General features: G+C 33.6%; 1 protein-coding gene across 2 annotated transcripts; it reads left to right on the top strand.

Annotated features, from left to right (window-relative positions):
- Positions 1-842: 842 nt before the first annotated feature.
- Positions 843-19,982, top strand: LOC129234555 (uncharacterized). Of its 2 annotated transcripts, XM_054868574.1 has the most exons (5): positions 843-962; positions 1,053-1,168; positions 4,298-4,351; positions 5,453-5,504; positions 19,608-19,982. In XM_054868574.1, exons 2-5 carry the CDS (start codon positions 1,114-1,116, stop codon positions 19,738-19,740), a joined length of 294 nt encoding a protein of 97 aa, XP_054724549.1. In that variant the 5' UTR covers positions 843-962; positions 1,053-1,113; the 3' UTR covers positions 19,741-19,982. The 2 variants fall into 2 exon arrangements, with proteins under 2 accessions (XP_054724549.1, XP_054724548.1); XM_054868573.1 differs by having other exon boundaries at positions 874-1,168.
- Positions 19,983-21,583: the final 1,601 nt, after the last annotated feature.

Genomic DNA, 21,583 nt, shown 5'->3' with positions numbered 1-21,583 from the left:
AATGGTTTAACTAAAAACGCGAAATCTCGCCAAGGCTACTTTGCTCGCACAATACCAAAACTATAACCCTAAACAAATTTGGCGAAACCTTTCAGCTGAGAATAAAAGGAATAAAGTAAATTCTTTCTCGGTTATTCATTTTGTTCTACAATAATATATTCAAGAAAATATTTTGCATACTGTCCATTCCAACTAAATGCTGCTGTAAAATATGGTAAGTTTAATTAATTTAAGATTAAAAAAACCCCCATATTCTTACAAATTCATACAAAACAATAAAATTTTTTACCTTGTATAACGTTATCCAAGTTTGTTAATCCAGAATTTTCGCTTTCACCAATTATTAAGGAAATAATGAAAACTAACATTATTTTGAGAAGTTCGAGAATACTACTAAGGGACGAATTAATTTCTGTAGTTGAAAGCAAACTAAGACACATCGATTGCGTTAATAAATACTCAGAACAAACTGCCTGTGTTTACGTCAACAGACACACGTGGAACGCAACGTGGCAATGTTTTAGTTTCATTTGCAGTTTTGTAAATAACCGCAAGGTAGCGTATTCGAGCGCTGGAGTTCCGATTCCATCAAACCTCTGTAAACTTTTCTAAGTACACAAAGGCAGCAATATGCCATAAATGTCCCAAAATCAATTTTATTTTGATATTTTAAAAAAATCTTGCTGATTCGTAAAATATTACAATTTTAACTATACATTTCTTAAACTTTATTACGCTGCATTAAAATTATTACGAAGGCTAGCATTAAAAAACAGAGAAAAACATTTAAAAACTTAAGCGACAAATGGCAGACGATCGTTATTTTATTCTTTGTTTTTATTGCTATTTCAAGAGTTCGACTTAAACTTCAATTTTTGATCTGTAGAGAGGTAAACATTCATAATTCGCATCGAGTATTAACATTTTGATAAAAGGAACTTGAAATCATAAAATTTTTAAAGGTAATTTGAATGCCTGAAATTTCTGTGCATATTTTATATGGAATATCATACTTTAACTATTTTAAGTGAAACACTTTTATTTTGTGGCAGCATAGTTTATTGGAAAACAACTTTAAATTGTGTTCTTTTATACTTGCAACATTATTTTAGAATGAGCTCCTTTTACGAAGAAGAAACTGATGCTTTGCCAAATAATCACCCGAAAGGTAAATTTATTTTTCCTTATTTTAGTAAACTTCTTTTAGTAAAAAAGGGTCATTTCACAGTTTTTTCTTAATGTAGAGTCTGCCACATTTTTAAAATTTGAGTTAATGTGTTAGTAAGGTTAACTCAGAATAAAATTTTGTGCTAATCAAACATAAATTATATAGTTATGCCAAAAAAGTGTCACGTTGCGAACTCGACATTTGGACAAAATACTGTGAAATGGCCCAAGAGTAGTCCGCGTTGAAATGCATAACTTTTAGAAATATTTTATTCAGCATAAAATCATGCTTTGATGAAATCTATATTACTTACTGCTTCAGTGTTAATAAAAACCGCTTCTACAGACCGTAGGACGAACGCTGAAAGATGCTTAAAAATCAAGTTTCGTTTACCACATTCGTTAACTAAGAAAAAAAAAAAAAAATTCCAAAGGCCTTGAAGCATCATATGTCAGAAAATACAATATTCCTACGAAAATAGTTGCACATTCTTTTTTTTAGAGACCGCTGAAGTTGAATTGTTCTAGTAGCAATTTTTGTAATTGCTTCGTATTTCTTTTGAAAACTTTTGCTTTTTTCAACTTTAAAGTAGTTTAAAACTTGTAAATATATCCGTTTGCAGGTCATTTGATATTATCAAGTCTAACTGTAGAGTTATTATTTTTGCGTATTTCTGGTAGTTTTTCAAAATTTCAACGTTTTCTTTTATTTTTACATTTTTTCGTTTTAAATTTTAGCATTAAAAGATACATATTGCTTTGATAAATGCAAGATTTTAAAATTTAAAAGTGCTGAAAATGCTCCCTTGAAATTTTAAGGCAGTAAATTACAAGTTTTGTCACAAACAGTGAGAGACTTCTAGTAAATTAATGCATGGGTGCCTTAAAACCTTCATAACCATTTTGCCACCAAATATACCATGATCATAAAAATTTATGTAAAAGTAAAACTAAATTCAAAACTAAAAATTAAATTTTGAAAATTACTTAGCGATCATAATGATATATGAATGTCTAGCATTTATAATAATCTGTACTAATATTATAAAGAGAGAGAGCGGATTTTTGTGTGTTTATATGTTCGAGGTAATCTCCGGAACCACTGCACCTTTGAAAAATTCCTTCCCTATATGAAAGGTGCTTTCTTTCTGTGACATAGGCTATAATTCGAAAAAAAATCCGATAAATAGTTCTTTTTTTTTATTCCAATTTAGGTCCAAATTTTACATAAATTCTCGAATATGGGAGTGAAAAATTACTTGCACATATTAATGTTATACATCGTTGAAAAGGGTAGATTTTTCCGCGTTCTAAACAATTTGTTTCATTGCTCTAAATTAATTACTGAGGGAGAAATTTGCGTTTTTAGCTCGAACTTTTTTAGGCTTAGCTGAAATTTAGGCACTACTTTCTTCATTAAATCTATCAATAAAAAGTGAATTGTCTCACAGTTTTCTTTTTGACATTATTGGAAAGACATGTAAATGTAGGGCTGTAACTTACTGAATACTGCCTTGCCTTCAATATTAGAGTTGAACCGAACCATTGTTTCGGTCACTCGTCTGGTCAGTGCTAATTCTGTATTAGCTACCAGTTTGTTTGGCACTCTTCCTTAAGAGGTTTTCACCTCCAGCTCAGTCACTCCTGTGCCGGGCTGATGAGTGCTAATAAGCACGAAACTGCAGTCCTTGGCTGGAATTGACTGAGCTGGTGGTGTATTTCATGTATTTCTGCCTTAGCCCTGGCTGTAGGGCGGTAACTTACTGAATATATGTATACGAAGTTTTTTTTAGAAGCATACCAAATTCATTCAGGCACTTATGAACACCACTCAAACTGCTTTAAAGTATTCCTCAACTATACACTACATTTTCTTACATAAATAACTGAACTTTTACTGTATTAAAAAAACACAAAACTGTTTTATTCTACATTAAATACTTAAGATACACAAAATGAATGATCAATGGAAGGGAAAGCCGAAACACGTTTCGCATAGTATGTAGTAATAATAAAATGTTGCAATATAATAGTGTTGTACAGTAGATACAGTAACAATATTTGTGAGTTAAAAATTGATAATGATGCTCCATAAGATAATGTTCCATGATCAGATATAGTTATTCTTACCTGATACATTTTTAAATACGGTTGCTTCGCCGTTCCCTTTTTAACGTTTCAATTTGTGGCAACAGCCCCTCTTCCTGATCTCTTTTTTCCAGAATACAAGAGTAGTTTACATTTTCATAATACACATTTACTTTGCAAGACTGCAATGCAAGCTTCAATATTGAAACTAAGTTCTGAACTTTTACGGATATCTTTTTGTTTTGACTTTTAATTTACGTATGGAAGATTCATTCATACTATTGTCGCGCTACCGTCGCCGTTTTGTAGTTGTTCAACCATATCAATAATCAGCCTTTTTTTCTTTTAATCAGAAACTTTCTTTTTCTTCCCATCTTCACAAACTTAAAATGAAGGTGCCATTATATTTCATCAACTTTAATATTTAGAATGAAAAAAATGAATAAATGAAAGTTGCTGAGTGGTTAGTTGATGCACTAGCAACGCGATGAATAGACAAGTTTGCTGTGGGAGCTTTCGCTGTCAGTGATGCTTAAAGGGATGTAATAACATTCACGAAATCAATATTTACTTATAGCTTACAACGAAGCCGATATTTCCTTCCAAAAAATCTCGTGTTGTGGACGAAAAACTCACGTTAGCTCTAAAATTCGTTACTCGTGAAAAATTCGCGTTATGGCCATTTCGCGGAAGTCGAATCGCGTTGTAGCGGAAGTCGACTGTATTTCGTTCTTTTTAAAATACAAAATATCATACATTCTGAATGTTAGAAATCAACTAGTACACATCTCATCTTTCCCCTCTGTCTTCCATTGTATCCCCAGAAAGTTATTTATTTATTTTTTTATTTTATATGGAATCCATCACTATTTTTGTATCGTCCCCGCTGTTTTCGTATATTTATTTAACTCTTCCACAATGAATTTCACTCCCCTAAACCTGATCAAGGAGCATTTTTACTTTGATTTTAAAAAATACTTTAGCTACATTTCTGATTATGATCACATTTTGCTCTTTTTTTTTTTTTTTTTTAAATTTAAAGGTTTGGCTGATGAATTACACAACCATGCTCCAACCCCCGAGGAAGCTCTTGAAAGTAAGCCATTTTGTGCAAGTGATTCTTTGTATGCGTGTGTTTTAGGATTAAATTGTTTGTTTCGAACGTTAAATTCGGCTTTTAGCAATCGAATGAGTGCTTTTTTATATAAAGACGTAAAATAAATCGCCCCAACTTGAAAAATTTCTGAATCCGTCATTGGTTAAAAATTTAGGTTGCCACTATAAAACAAAGTGGACGTTTAATTTTATGTCAGAAGAGCCCAAAATACGTAATGTTTTTTAAATGACATTTAAACAGAACACATTATTCGTGATAAAGTATTAATTGAAATATGTGTTTAGTGCAAGAAATGTTTTTTTCTTTCCAGAACTTAATCCCTATGATGTGGTTATAAACATTTAGGGATTTTAGAACATAATCTAGGCCAAAAAATATTTTTGAATGAATATTATTTTCATTTCATTCTTTGTTTAATCACCAATTTTCTATAATTTTTACTTCTTTTTACACAGTTAAGGGAGTGCGAAAAAATTTCACTCAAATATCAGCCGAAGTTCCCATTTTGCTCACCCCTGAATGAGTGTTGAGTTGTTTTTCCGGTCCGACCGCACGTGCATGTGTACCAAAGAACGTATGGACTTCCATTTTGAGGATCCCCGACTTAATTACCAAGAGTTTTCTCTTGACGTCCGTATATGTGTATGTGAGTCTGAGTATGTATCTCCCGTAATTCAAAAACGGTATGCCGTAGAAAGTTGAAATTTGTAATGTAGACTCTTAGTGGGGTCTAGTTGTGACATTCCCCTTTTGGTTACATTCGGATGTCCCAAAAGGGACATTTTACACCTTTTCGGGAAAAATCTGTGCTAGTTACAATGCAAACTCATAAGCTGGCGAATACTTCGCAATATATCGCCAAGGTATTGGTCGCCAAGTTTTTGACGCCAACTTGGCAAAAAAAAATTTTTTTGGAATTTGATTTCAATTTTGTGCTATTAGCGATACTTAGAGACTTAGAGACATCCATTGAATCACGTTAAAATTGTCGATATTGGGAAACGTAACCTATGTAAAACGCTTTTTTTGCATCGGCTCACAACTAAGTAGTTAACCTTGTTTTTATTATTTTCTTCACAGAAATCGCATCTGAAATGAAGAATTTCATCTTAGAATGGAAAAGTAAATTTCAGTAAGTACTTACTAATACTTCTCAAGTTTTGCCTTTCATAACTTTCCTGAATGTGTTCCATGAATTATAGTCTTATTATTCCTCAAGCATCGTCATTATAATTGACTTCGTTGAGTTTTTTTCCTTTAAAAAGATAAATTCGAATTTTTTGAAAGCATAACTACTATGTACTATTCTGACCTCGGAAAAGTGAACAACAGTGTCTGTAAACTTTCGTTTTCTTTTCCTTCTTTTTGAGCAATCACGATTGCTTATTGTTCTCATTTGACCGTTTTTGGCGTTCGTGCCTTTTTCAACTTGGACCAGAAGCCACTGCAGCACCACCGTCCACCGTCCTCTGCTGGCGGCGCGGCGCGGCTGCTCCGGTTTTGAGCTATCCGCTTCTCCTGGTTGGAGGCGTCCATGTCCTACACACACGCACGTTCACACACACACACAAATACACACACACGACTTCACACACATACACACACACGACTTCACACACATACACACACACATACACTCACACACACTTACGTGCATACACACAGGTCTACGCACACACACAACTATGCACAAGTAACCGCCCAGGAGGAGAGGTAGACTTGGGGGAGGGGGGGACAGGAGCCGTTTCTAGAAACAATAACTCAAATGAGTAGGGTCCTGTCTCAGTTCGTGATTGCGAAAAACATAATTTGAATTCAAAATTTCGGAATTCAAATTAATTTTCTTTCTTTTTTTTTTCTTTTTTGACATCGATTTTACTTGAGATATACAAAATTGCGTATTTGGTTCACGCTGAGAAGAAAGCACGAAAAGAACGTCCAATTCCCATATTTTGCTGTTTGTGGGGCATTAAAAACGCGTTTAGGGCAGTTCTCAAAAGTGGGAGCAAAAAAGTTAACTTTGAGCAATTTCAAAAATTTTCAAATTTGACATCAATTTTGCTTTTATTCTATAGTATGCATACCTAGAACACAATATATGAACATGAAAAGATAGCAGGTATTTGTAAAAATTGTTAATTAGCAAATTAAATCAGCAGTCTGTAGGTAGCAGATTTTGGACATTGTTGTCCTGTAGGTAACGGATTTTGGACATCATCTTAATGTAAGTTTCACCATTTTTACTTTCTTATATATCTAATATATAGAAGAAAGTATTGGATTCGAGCAAATTTTCGAATTTCGAATTTTGACGGATTCGAACGCTTTGAGGTATGCTGAGTCCATTTCGACTATTTTTGGAAAATGTCTGTCTGTCTGTGTGTGTGTGTGTGTGTGTGTGTGTGTGTGTGTGTGTTTGTGTGTGTGTGTATGTGTGTGTGTGTATGTGTGTCACGTCTGTGTGTGACCAGTTTTTTGTGGCCGCTCTACAGCAAAAACTACCGCATGAAATCGAACGAAATTTGGTACACATATGTGCCCTATGTGAACTTGTGCCCATTGGTTTTTGGCGCGAATTCCTCCAAGGGGGGTGGAGCAATGGGACGTTTTTTGAGTTACGCGTGCTTGCTATTCCTCAGGAAGTAATTGGCGGAATCAAACAAAATTTGGTCCATATGTTGCCATCAACAGGAACAGGTGCTGATTCAATTTTGGTGTCAATAACTCAAACGGGGGTTGAGCTATAGAACGTTTTTTGTCGTCAATTGTGACTGCTGTATCTCAAGAAATAATGAACGGAATGAAAGAAAAATTTATTTGCAAGTAGCCCTTAGTGGGTATAAGAGCTGATTTTATTTTGGTGTCAACAGCTAGAAAGGGAGTAGCGCAATCGCCCGTTCTTTTTTTTCATTGTGAGTGCCCTATCTCAAGAAGTAATACTACGTTCTGGTTGAAATTTGGAACATATGTTAATCCATATGTAAACAGGCTTTGGTTCAATTTTGACGCCAATCGCTCCAAGAGGTGTTGATTTTTTTTTTCTGCGAATAAAAATAGCTTTATTAATGCAACAATAAGAAAGATAAATCGTAATAGATTGTCGTCTGCGTATTTCTCGTGATTTTAACTGTATGGAAATGATCTTACTAATATTATATATGCGAAAGTTTGTCTGTATGGATGGATGTATGGATGTATGGATGGATGTATGGATGTTTGTTACTCTTTCACGCAAAAACTACTGAACGGATTTTGATGAAACTTTACAATAATATAGCTTATGCATCAGAATAACACATAGGGTAGTTTTCGTCCCGTTATGGGGGGCAAAACCCCCTTAGGGGGGCAATAAAACACAATTTTTGTATAAATTCTCTAATATTGGGATGAAAAAATACTTGCACATATTTACATTATATGTCCATCGAAAGCTCTGATTTTTCTGCTGAAGATGGCACCTGTTCGAAATTTCTAAGTAGAATAAAAAACGAGTTATGAGCTTTTTAGATCCATGTTCGAAGGCTTTCCTCAACTCAATACAGTATTTAGTGTATCATCTCAACTCCCTGTCGATAGCGACAATTGTTGTATTGTTGACTTTCTTTGCTTTTCGTGATTGTTCAAGGCTTTTCTCAAGTCAAATCTTGAAGTAAGATTTTTGCACAAGATTGGCAAATAAAACATGATTTGGCTGATGATTTTCCATTTAAACGGAACTTTAATGTAATTAATAGTTTTTATTATTATTTATGCTGATTGAACACTTACTCATTATCCAAACAACCAGCAGATCGCCAAAATTTTTGCAGAAAGATTTCCGTAGCTGATGCATTTGGCAGCTTTTTCAACGTTGCTGTTTTTGCAGCCGAAGACTACGTCATAATGTTTCTCAGCTTTCACCATGTAAACGAAATATCGCCAATCAAAGAATTTTCAAAAGACTTTTTCTACTGTGTTAAATAATCCAGCAACTAAATTAGGCAAATCCATAAACAGCGCAAAAACTTCCATTAATTTTTCTTTTTGCACAATTTCAAACAATCACCAAATTTTATTACTTATTTTGGTAACATTTCGGATGAAACTGTTTAGCGCCATTTTATGGTGACCAAAAATATCTCAGCATCTGGCGACGATATCTCTGTAACGAAAATTAATATCATACCGTTTTACAAAGTAAGGAAAGAATGGGGGAGCATCATCGAAGGTACCTCGAAACGACTTTCGCAAATTCGGCAAAATCGCACCAAGAGCCACAATGATTGAAATTTCCCGAAATAACTAAAGCAAGTATAAGGGGATTACGAGCGCAGCTACTTTTTTTTAATCACTTCGTACTTCATTAGCCATACAGAGAAGGTTTTAGACTCCATGTTAAAAAAAAAGTATCAACAGATTAATCTTTTTAAACATGAGAAGATTAATTTCATGTTTTTTAAATTTGTATATGCTTAAATATAGTGCTTTCGGTTCTAAATCAATACTACTTTGTTCTTTATACTTATTGCTATTTTAGTTTTATGGGTAAGGAAGAAACTCGATTTTTAATCACGTCAAAAAGATGTGTTTTAAATTCTTTCACTTAAAACAGAAAATAAAAGCAAATAACGATTTTTTCTAACAATTATTACTGACCCAGGCAACGCCGGGTACTTTTGCTAGTCGGAAATATTATCTCAATGATTTAAAATTTTTAACTGTTGCCATCTTATGTTTGTTAACAAATAAAATATTTATAATTAATTCAAGCAAGGCTTTTAAAATAACTTTCAATTTTCGCACTTTGCTTTGCTTTTGCAATAATTCAAACATTTGGACGGTCGTCTAGTTTTTGCATGTGTAATTTTGTTTTTGTTGGGAATATTGCATATTGTCAAGCATGGGGAGGGATCAGAAAAAAAAGAAAAATATAGAAGAAAGTTTCGTGATGGCCACAACATACTAGTTTACAATTGTTAATCTGATTTTTAACTTTTCCAATGAAAATTTTATTTACTATTTTTTGAATTTTGCAATTTAATAATAAAGAGGATATTAATCAAGTACTTGAATGGCCATACATACTGCTCTTTACATATAATCAAGTTTTGGAATGATTTTGAAAAAGTTGATGAAAGGTTAAAAAAAGCTTCAAATTAAAAATAATACAAATGTAAAAAGTGACATCAGTTTTATAAATGAATATTTTTTTTAATGTCATAAAAATTAAAACGATGCCTAAAAATAATTATTGAAAAAAGAAATTCGTATTTCTATTTGGAGATCGTTAAATTATGTTTTGAAAAGAAAGAGAAAAAAAAAATTCTAAAATAATAAAAGCGGGGAAAAAAAAATTGCTAGCGCAGGTGATAAAGTCGCCAAAACTGTTGCAGCTGACGGAAAACTACATTTGTCAAACTGGAATTCCCCTCTGGTAACCTTTAGCTTATCGTACACTATGTTGTCGCCAACGGAGTTTGCTTGGCAATTTTAGCGCAAAATGGCTTTCGATCGATCATAACCAGCCATGTTTCTACTGTAATTTATGCATTGTTCAATGTGTAACGTATTAATTATGCAAAATACCAATGGATTAAAGAAGATAACATTATAATACCTTTTTTATTGAGGTTAGAAGACAGTCGATGATCAAAAATTATGAATAAACGGACAGAATTATCGGCGTCAAGATCGTAACGCCATTTGGACATCTCACATGTATGTTTAAGAAAAATTATTTTTCTTCTAAGATACTGCATAAAAGCTTATGAAAACACTTTTAAACAATTAAAAATTGATTCTCAGGATCGATAAATACCTTTAAAACGAAAACATCATATACTTAGTTCTCAAATAATAACATTGTAAAGATCGTAACTTTTGGACATACATCAAATTTCAAACTTACTTTTTTCTAAAATCGTTTACAAAGTAAATAATCTGTCTTTACTTTTGTTATTTGTGTAAAATATTAACAAAAAATTATTCAGTGTAAGATTCATACCTTTAATTTTTTTTTTGAAACGTTTGGAAATAATTAAAAAAAAAAAATTTTTAATGGTACATTTGCTCAGTTAACGTTTTGGTATGTCCAAAATTGTGCCTTGTAGCAAAGAAAATATTTTTTAAGGGCATTTGAAGAGCAATTTTTCAATAATTTATGTCAATTCTTTTCTCTATACAGTATTATAATTTAACTCAAAAATTTTTGAGTTATTTAAAATGAAAGTTATTTGGTGTTGAAGCTTCAAAGTTGAGGTCTGTGTTTGCTCCCACCTTTTGAGAACTGCCCTTTAATCAAATATCTATCTCAAAAATATTTTTGTAGATACTGCGGTTTACCTGCTCACTGCAGTATTACTGTCACGGATTTACTTTTTGTATACATTAAATCATCATTTTACATTATTAAATGGCTAAGAGTAATGAAGTCTTAAAGCAAAGAGTATTGGGTTAGTTAGACATATTGCTTGAAGAGCAGTAGTTGGGGCAAACATATCTCCAGGCAGCGTCGTTATACTGAGATAAAGATCTGCGTAGTCTTCACGATGCTGGCAGGGTAGGTTTGCCGTCCCAATCACAGACTATCAAATTTTCACTGAAATTCCAGTCAAAACTTAAATCACTATTTTATTCAGTTGAGGAAGATTGGAAACCTTTTCTAGTATTTTGTATGAAATCTTGAGATGTTCCTCATTTTATTGTGTTCTGATATTTAGCTGATTTTTTCTTTTGAGTGAAACTCTTTATCCGAGAGCTTTGAGATTCTGATACACTACCTCTTTGCGTGCGGAAGTGACGTAGCTGTTTTTTGTGTGTCGAAAACTCGCACATGCGCTCTTCTCGCTTTCTTTCTTTCTCGTCGATCACTGAGTACAGCTGTTGGTTGTCAACAGAGCATTGGCATCGTTAGATAAAATTTATTGGGGGGGGGGGGGGAAACCAACTTTAGCATTGCAATTTCACCAGTTGTTTCAAAAAATAAGTACATATGTACATACTGGGTGTTCCAAAAATGACTGATACATTTGAAAAATCAATAAAAAGTGAATGGGCAGCGATAGAAGTTTACCGTTTGTTGCATTATGCTAGAGACAACAGTAAATTTTCAGACAGACAAACTTTCAAAATTAGTTACAATGTTCCTCAACAGATGGCGCTGCAGGTATTTTAAAAGGTATAAAAAGAAAACGCAGTCTGTAAGATCGCCAAAATGACCGGTATATTGGAAAAAATCAATAAAAACTAAACAGACAGCGACAGAAATACAATGTTTATTTGCAATGTGTTTAGAAAAACAGTAAAACTTCAAACAGACACACCTGCAGCCTCCTCTAAATACCTGCAGCGCCATTTGTTGAGGAACATTGTAACTAATTTTGAAAGTTTGCCTGTCTGAAAATTTACTGTTGTCCCAAGCACCAATGCAACAAACGGTATATTTCTGTCATTGCCCGTTTAGTTTTTATTGATTTTTAAAATGTATCATTTTTGGATTACCCTGCATAAACGTAAGTAATAACAGAATTAAAATAAAAAAAAAAATACTAAGCACTTTTCATAATGCACTCAAAAGGACAAAATAACTTTTCAGGGTCAGAAAGGACAATTTAAGAATTCCTGTAGTTTTCGAAAAGTCCAAGAAACCACAACACCACAAACAAAGAAAAGTGCGGCTCAAGTCGAGAATTTTTTATCATTATCTAGCTTTCAATCATAACTTAGAGTGTTGATACATGCATATTTTTTTTATTGGGGAAAGTTTGGTTTGAAATGACTAGAACCGCACTTTTCTTTGTTTGTTGTGTCATTTTCTTAGAATTTTCGAAAAGTATAGGAATTCTTAAATTGTCCTTTCTGACCCAGAAAAGTTATTTTGTCCTTTTGAGTGCATTACGAAAAGTGCTTAGTATTTAAAAAAAAAAATCTGTTATTTTATCCTTTTTACTGTAAATGTATTTCATAAATAGAATAATTTTACCCTCACGAAACTTCCCCTTATTTTTTCATATAAATGATCGGTACTAAAAGGGGAAAAACCTATATACGTGTCTAAAACTTTAAGCAGTTGGCACTAAAATGTAATCCTTGTTCCTCTCTAGGATTTATGCTTGCTAATTTCATGCCTGCTTCAAAGAAGCCTTGATTCAAAATTTTCATTATGATTGCTTTTAACATTACTGTTGCAAGGCAATAAAATTTGTAACAATGGGTTCTATATTTAAACATTTAATAAGGAAATTACATGAAATTTGTTGTTTTCCATCCTAACTGAAATAAAAATTTTATTCTAGAATTTTAATTTTTCAGCGCTAAGTTGTACCTTAAGATTAAGCAAATCATTTAGTGAAATCCCGAAGTCTCTAAGTGGTCTAGTTGCAGATATAAGCAAAACCAGGCCTCAGATTTCTCCGTGACAATCAGGCCAAGTATAATAAAAGTGCTTAAAAATGGATTGACAATATCATTTAATACATCATCTTAAAAACTGAAACATCTTTATAAGCATATTTGCACTAAATAAACTTAATTCCTCCAAATAAACTTTTTCTTGCCAGCACGTGTGATAACAATTACTGCTTATTTTCCTATTGCGAATTTTTTCTAAGATACTTTAACTAGCATTCCCGTACCCGGCATTGCTCGGGTAATGGAATTAGCAGGGGTTAACAGTGCTTGGTGCACCTAGTTTCGAAAATCCCCTGTAATAATTACTTATTACCTATAATTTTTTTTCTAATTTTGGGAGGATCCCGGGGCCCCTGAACTCCTTATATATATGCCCTTGTCCTTAACCGATCTTTAACTGTTATTAACGATCCTTTTAAAGTATTGATTATCTTTGCAAACACAGGCCATTCTTTTTTTTTCTTATACCTATGTTTAAGCAAGAACTTCTTTGTATACAACGTTTTTAGTTTTTTTTTTTCTGGTGCTAAAATTATTAAGCTGCTTGATGAACTGACTTTGGAGCAAGCTACATAAAATTGGCCGTGTTGAAAAAAAGTTTTCTCTTAAATTGATCCCTGCTACTTTTAATGTCTGTCCTTGTGACTCATTAATGGTTATTGCAAAGCAAACTTTTACAGGAAACTGCAGTCTTCTAAATTCAAAAAGATAGTGCGCCTGAGATGATGTTCTTAAAAACTTCGTTTCTAGTTCTGAAAAAATAAAAGCAAAAGACAGAAACATTATTATTTGACTTGAGAAAAGCCTCGAAGAATCACGTGAGAAACAAAAACAATATCAAAATCAAAATTCGCAACTCCAGCGCTCGAATACGCTACCTTGCGGTGATTTACAAAACTGCCGAAAAAACTAAAACATTGCGTTCCAAGTATGTCTGTTGACTTAAACATAGGCAGTTTATTCTGAGTATTTATTAACGCATTCGATGTGTCTGCGAACTGCGTATTTTGCATTAATTTCTAACGTTTAGTAATGCTTCTTGAATTCTCATTTCTTTCTACGTGGGCCAGAATATCAACAGGACTTTGAAAATTAATTTAAAAAGAATAAAGCGAAAAAATCATACGTGCGAACAAAAATCACAACCCCTTTAGCATTTTCTTCGTTACCATGTGCATTTGTTTTAGTTTTTAAGTCCGCCATTAGACAGTGACTGCAGTGCCCCCTATAGTTCGTTGGAGTTGCGAATTCGCTATCCACCAAAAGTTGACATGAAGTACTGAATAATGATTTGAATGGAGGAAAGCCTCTGAAAATAAGGATTTAAATTTCAATGACAGGTTTTAATTTCACAGATATTAAGGGGTTTTAATTAATTCGCAACTCCAACGAACTATAGGGGGCACTGAAGTCACTGTCTAATGGCGGACTTAAAAACTAAAACAAATGCACATGGTAACGAAGAAAATGCTAAAGGGGTTGTGATTTTTGTTCGCACGTATGATTTTTTCGCTTTATTCCTTTTAAATTAATTTTCAAAGTCCTGTTGATATTCTGGCCCACGTAGAAAGAAATGAGAATTCAAGAAGTATTACTAAACGTTAGAAATTAATGCAAAATACGCAGTTCGCAGACACATCGAATGCGTTAATAAATACTCAGAATAAACTTCTTTGCCTTGCTTGGCTAGCGCTTATTGTTTTCCATTTGTAGCTGAGTTATTTCACTCGAATTCCCGAATCGGTTAATTTAAAAATTTTCTGTTTCGATTTTTCTAATTTCTGAGTTACGATTTAATTGTGTCATGTTATGCAAATCATCAACAAAATTCTCACGGATATATGATGGTAGTTTTCTTTTCAGTTGATTGACCATTATTTCTTTTCACTTATCGAATTCTGTAATCTTACTACCATTTTATTCCACTCATGATAAAAATTAAAAATGGTTTAACTAAAAACGCGAAATCTCGCCAAGGCTACTTTGCTCGCACTATACTAAAACTATAACCCTAAACAAATTTGGCGAAACTTTTCAGCTGAGAATAAAAGGAATAAAGTAAATTCTTTCTCGGTTATTCATTTTGTTCTACGATAATATATTCAAGAAAATATTTTGCATACTGTCCATTCCAACTAAATGCTGCTGTAAAATAAGTTTAATTAATTTAAGTTTAAAAAAAACCCCATATTCTTACAAATTCATACAAAACAATAAAATTTTTTACCTTGTATAACGTTATCCAAGTTTGTTAAGCCAGAATTTTCGCTTTCACCAATTATTAAGGAAATAATGAAAACTAACATTATTTTGAGAAACTCGAGAATACTACTAAGGGACGAATTAATTTCTGTAGCTGAAAGCAAACTAAGACACATCGATTGCGTTAATAAATACTCAGAACAAACTGCCTGTGTTTACGTCAACAGACACATGTGGAACGCAACGTGGCAATGTTTTAGTTTCATTTGCAGTTTTGTAAATCACCGTAAGGTAGCGTATTCGAGCGCTGGAGTTCCGAATTCCTCCCGAACTATAATTGATATTTTTAAAAATTCTTTCTTAGTGGATACTTTCGTAATCATGTGGACATGCCTGCCAAATTTCAAGTCTGAGGCTTCAGCGGTATTGGCTGTGCGTTGATATATATATATATATATATATATATATATATATATATATATATATATATATATATATATATATATATATATATATATATATATATATATATATATATATATATATATATATATATATATATATATATATGTGTGTTATCTCAGGACATTGATTTTTATATATTAAGATGAAGCGTTACAAGACAAGATGATTGAATCGTTTTCTGTGTATTTTGAACTTAGTTATCTCGCTCAAGCATAATATTGTCCCAAAAATAGCGAGTCTAGGGTTATTTCTCCCTTAAATTTTTAGAAATTATTGTTCTGTAAACGCAGTTTTAGACGATTTTTGGTGATGTTTGGGAAAAGAGAGATGGGGGCCTTCTCCGGAACTTTTTCGAAATCGAAAGTTTTAAAAACACGATTGTAGACCTTGTTTGAGAACAAACAATTTTTTGAAATTGAAGCTCCGGAAAAGTTGAATTGGGAGGACTCTCGATGGTGTTGGGAAAAGAAGTTCAATGGCTTCTTCCCCAAAACTTTTTCGTAAGTGGAGGTCCAAACACGAAGTTTTCAACGCTCTTTAGTGCTATTAGTGGGAAGGAAGATTCAGGTGATCTCTGGAATATTTTCAGAGTTGCAGTCCTGAAAACGAAAGTTAAGAAGATATTTGATAGTGGGGAGTGGGTTTTTCTCCGGAATTACGGTGGAGCGCTCTCCTGGAAGTTTTTCGACATTGAAATCCCAGAAATGTAATTGTAGGCTATCATTACTAATGTTAGGGAAAGGAATCGGAATTGGACCCTTGCTTTCAAAACATTTTCAAAAAAAAAAAAAAAAAAAAAAACAATTTCAATCTACCTCTGACCTCTGATGAAGTAAAATGAAGGGATAAGGCTTGAGGAGAGATTTTTTTTTTTCCAAAACCAATTGTCTGCTTTGGTTTTCCATGCAGAAATCTTCATTTCCAGCCAGATAGTTTATTTGTTTGAAATTCGTTTGCTGCTTCAGTAAAAAAAACTTTTAACATTTTGGACTAGTGTAATACTTTACACTGATACTTTAGGGCTATTTTTTCACTTTATTTTAAACTAGTGGTACCCGCACGGCTTTGCACGTAATAGAAAAATTAAATGGGCTTTTGGTTCGCCTGTATATTTACAAATAATGTATGGTGAATTTTCTCGCCAATTGTGTATTGCTTAATGTACCCATGTTACGGTTCCACGTTATGATAATTTCGTATCTCACCAATTGGCTTGTGCCCATGTTACGGTTCCACGTTATGATAATTTCGTAATTTACTCGTCCATCTAAAGATATTTTTGTTCTTAAAATTAGAATAGATAAAGAACCACATCGAATTTTCAAAAAATCGCTTCGAGGTGCACACCCCCATGCTACAAACTAACTTTGTGCTTAATTTCATGAAAATCGGCAGAACGGTCTAGGTGCTATGCGCGTCACAGAAATCCAGACGTCCTACAGACATACAGCCGGACAGAGAGACTTTCAGCTTTATTATTAGTAAAGATAAAGATATCACGCCTCCTGAAGCTCTTAACAAATTTTTGTTTTACCTTTTTCTTCTTACATTCAACCGCTTAAAACTACTGGTGTGATCATTCATTACAATGTTTTAAATCGTCAGCTTTTTTTCTATTTAAAACATATCTCGGTTGTCCAGGTAAGGTGGTTTAATAATACAGAATCTCGGTGTTCCTAAATAATATTTAAAAATTGCATTAAAAAATAAGAGAAAACTATTACTTTTTTTTCACTTTTATTGTATTTGCTCATTTATTATCTACTTGTTCATTTTTAAGACTGCGAAGGTTTTTCTTCGTTTTTTTTTCTTTTTTAAATCATTAAGATGAAATTGAAGGGTCAACTTCTAAAAAAAGGGAGTGGAGGAGACATATCAGTTATAAGAGGTGGTCTTCTTCTGCGTTGCAGGAGTTTTGTGGAAACCCAGAAAAGCTTCTTTGGGATTTTAAGGTGTCTAATAACCTGAACATAATATATAACCCTGAAATTTCAGTCCTTTTTTCGTAAATCATGGAGATAATAAAATGATTTTTATTAATTTTCTCAATAAGATATAACCTTAATATTTGTACAATCTCATCTTGAATTCCAGTTCAGTAAATGTTCTCTCTCTTTGAAGCCCCTGCTTTAGGTTTGGATTATGTTCATTCCTTCACTGCAAACCCTCAGTAGCTGTCCAAGGTTTCCTTCACAATTGCCATGTCTTAATGGCTAATCCTTGTCTTGCGAGCAGACCCGCCATTTAGGCCCCCCCACCCCCTAGTTTTGAGAAAATAATATATTCACATGTAAAAGTAGGCATGATTCTTGCTTTTTTCCCCTTTCTTTTTGATGTAATTTACATTGAGCATATGCCCTTTGCCCCCACTCCCACCCCCCTCCGTAAATAATCGAAGTAGCCGATCTGCTTACGAGGTAGTTTAGACTCCTAATTATAATTAGCATAGTGCTTCAGCAACAATTCTTTGCTTCTAAGCTCTATGCCAGCGAAGTTCATTTTGTATTAATTACATAATAATTAAACATTTCGCAACTGCATTTCACATAATAAATTATGTTATGTAACTGTGCAGCATAGTTCGTTTCGGAATTAAAACAGTAGTAAGTTCCCCCAAAATAATGGATTTTATCTTTGCTAATTCCAACTTTTGTGGAGGTCCGACCCTCAATTATTGAGGGATCCGGACACCTCGGACCCCCCCCCCCCCCCCCGGTCACGACGTCCATGCAACAGAGCATCCGTTGAAACTTGTGTGTATAACCCACGCATTTCGAAAATTGTTTATTGTTCTCGTTGTTTGTAATCTATTTTCTTCATTAAAAACATACAATTTTGTTATGAATATGCCTGAAAAATCTTGACCGGGACTGGATTCGGATTCCAACGGGTTCGTGTACGAAAACCGCGTTGAAGAAAACCGGTGTCTTAACTTCAGACGTGTAGTAGTTTAATTGATGTTTGAGTATTTCAGTTCATAAAAGGAGAAGATTTCATTCGTTCACATTTAAAACATGTTGGAACTAAAACTTGTTGGAACTAAAATGGAGGATAAGTCGCCCTGTCCTATGGAGGGGTCTAGCACGAGTCACTGGTTTATCAAGTTCGTCAAATTGACAGGCAGTACAGGCCTTCCCCTAATTTAGTGCTTCTCAGTAATACAAAAGTTTCACTTCTATCAAGTACAAGTGTCTTTATCGAGAGCTTTTTCAGTATCGAGAGAGTGCTTTTTTTTTCTTTTTGCCGCGAAATTTTAAAAAGCGTACACGCTTTGTGTTTCAAGGTGCATTTTTTTTAATTTTGAAGCGGAGACACTAGAAGCTGGTGCTTTCCGCGTAATCAGCTAGTTTAATTATAAATTCTGTCGCGGATAATTCTCGTCGTGGGAAGTTTTAAAATTGAAATCATTACATCTTCTTTTTCAGGCATCTATGAACATCTTGTTTATTATTTTCCATCAGATATCTTTATGTGTTGGATGTTTTGGTTCAAAATATAATCTCTTATGCCTGAATCAAATTTTCGGCTCAAATAAGTACACTATGAGTAGGGTCTGGGGTGAAAAAGAAATACTTAAGTGTTGTTGTGCTGTGAATGATTGTCTACCCTATAAACGGGTCCTTATGTCATGTGTATACCGTGGAAGTCGGTCTTCACACCAAATTACGGTATAGTTAGAAAAGTGAAGCAACGCACCTCAAATTTCCGCTGGCACAAGACAACAATTCCAACAGTTTCCTGTTGTTAGTACTGAATCCGTTTCTTCAAATATCTCGAACACTCATTTTTGCACATACTACCGTTAACCTCCACACGGCAGTTTAAGCCACATATTACTGCCTCATAGCTAGAGCTGCTAAGGCAAGGCAGCATTGAAAGCATATACCAAACAGCTCAGTCACATCATCCAGAGCCTGCGTTTTCGCATTTATTTAGGTTTGTCAGTCTAGAATGACTGTAACAGAGCTGAATGTATATGCAGTTCAGTGATGTATAAATATTCCTGGCAGATATGAGCTCAAAACAAATATGAAACCGCAGTCTCTGGATGCTGCATCTGAGCAGAGAGGAATTTGCTTGCAATAAGTATTCTTAGCTTTTAGTATAACTTTGAATGTTTTTTTTTCTTTCGAAGCATTGTGTATTTTATACTCACTTTCCAAAAATCCTTTTCTTCTAGGGAGTCTAGAAATGCCGAAGAGGCTGCTCTTGCACAGCTCGACAATACAATTAAAAAAGTGTATAATTTGGAAGCTGAATGCTTAAAGGAACGGTTATACTTCGTAAATCGAATCCTTGAAGGCAGAAAATAACATTATAAAAGTACTAAAACTGACTTGTTTTTGTTGGTTCGTTTGAAGTCAACGAATCGCTGAAGGATTTTTTGCAATTGCATATCTTTTAAACACTGTAAAGACTTAAATAACGGAAAAAGCTTTTACGAATAAATTATTTTTAACTGTGTTCAAAATCAGTGTAATATTATAGCTTCTAATGTGAAGAAACCATATGCTATTATATCATTTATTTTAAAATGTTCATAATGACATCATAATAAATGTAGTAAGCAATGCACTTAGACTTTTTTATGAATGGCTTCCTGATGTTTCGTGAATTTATTTACCTTGATAACATTGAGAAAAGCTTGATCTTCGAGTTATGACGAATCACTTTGTCTTAAAATAAAGGTAGTATGCATATTAGGGTGGGGGAGCGAAAAAAACGATTTTTTTTTTTTTTTTTTTTTTTTGCGAGTTGCTATAGCGCGGAAAAGTTGTGATTGGTGAAGACTTAAACTAGTATGTTGTGGCCATCACGAAACTTTCTTCTATATTTTTCTTTTTTTTCTGATCCCTCCCCATGCTTGACGAGGAAGCAATATTCCTAACAAAAACAAAATTACACATGCAAAAACTTGACGACCATCCCAATGTCTGAATTATTGCAAAAGCAAAGCAAAGAATGAAAATTGAAAATTATTTTAAAAGCCTTGCTTAAAATAATTACCAACATTTATCTGTTAACAAAATCAAGATGGCAACAGTTAAAATTTTTAAATCATTGAGATAATATTTCCATAGACTAATAATAACATAGACTAATAATAAGAGTAGACCGAGCTTTCTCATTCTTGCTGATGAAGAAAATTGGTTCATAGATGTATCATGTGACTAGTGGAAGGGCTTGGCGAAGACTTTGGCAGCATGGTTGCTAGATGGCAGCATTATCTACAGTTTGGCACTCGACATGTATTTTACGACAATGTGTTTTCATTAAAAAAAACTTCCATGTGCAGAGATTGAACTGTTTTTCTTTTAGTTATGCATTATTTTGACATTAGTAATAGTTTTTGATCAGTTTTCGGTAACTTTTATTTCATTTGGAGCTGTCAGCGTTGGCGTGAACGAAATGGCGTAAACGTTTTGCGTTAATGCAAAAATGTACTAATCGGTATCTTAAATTGAAACTGTAGGTAAAAATCTTACCGTTTGCTGATTCTTCTTGGTCGCTTGCATCTTTTATTGCTTAGAGAGTTATTGAAATTGACTAAAGAAAATGCACAATGCTATCTAAACGAAAAACTCACTATATTAACAAAATATTTACAACTTAGAATAAGAAATTTACAAATCGGACTCCATAAAAGATCATTCTTCCGTGTTCCATAAATTCTATTTATTTTATTTCTCGCGAACGTTGATCGTCTGCTACGATCAACGCCCGCTGTTGCTAGGATATCCACCAGTCACATGGTTTGGTTTATGAGCAGCAAAAGGGTTGCCGTAGCTCGGTCTACTCTTATTAGTAGTCTATGAATATTTCGGATCATTTCCATGCAATTAAAAGCACGAGCTGAACGCAGACGACAGTCTGTTACGATTTATCTTTCTTATTGTTGCAATTAAAAAGCTATTTTTATCCACACAAATAAAAAAAAATCAGCCCCCCATGGAGCGATTGGCGCCAAAATTAAACCAATGCCTGTTTACATATGGATTCATATTTATTCCAAATTTCATCCAGAACGTAGCATTACTTCTTGAGATATGGCACTCACAATGGAAAAAAAGAACGTTCGATTGCGCCACCCCCTTTACAGCTGTTGACACCAAAATAGAATCATTTCTTATACCCTCTAAGGGCTACTTGTCGATA

The sequence above is a fragment of the Uloborus diversus genome, chromosome 1 (assembly GCF_026930045.1).
Source record: "Uloborus diversus isolate 005 chromosome 1, Udiv.v.3.1, whole genome shotgun sequence".
NCBI classification, from domain to species: Eukaryota; Metazoa; Arthropoda; class Arachnida; order Araneae; family Uloboridae; genus Uloborus; species Uloborus diversus.
Note: the sequence above shows the minus strand (reverse complement) of the source record. Positions and strands in the feature narration are given on the sequence as shown.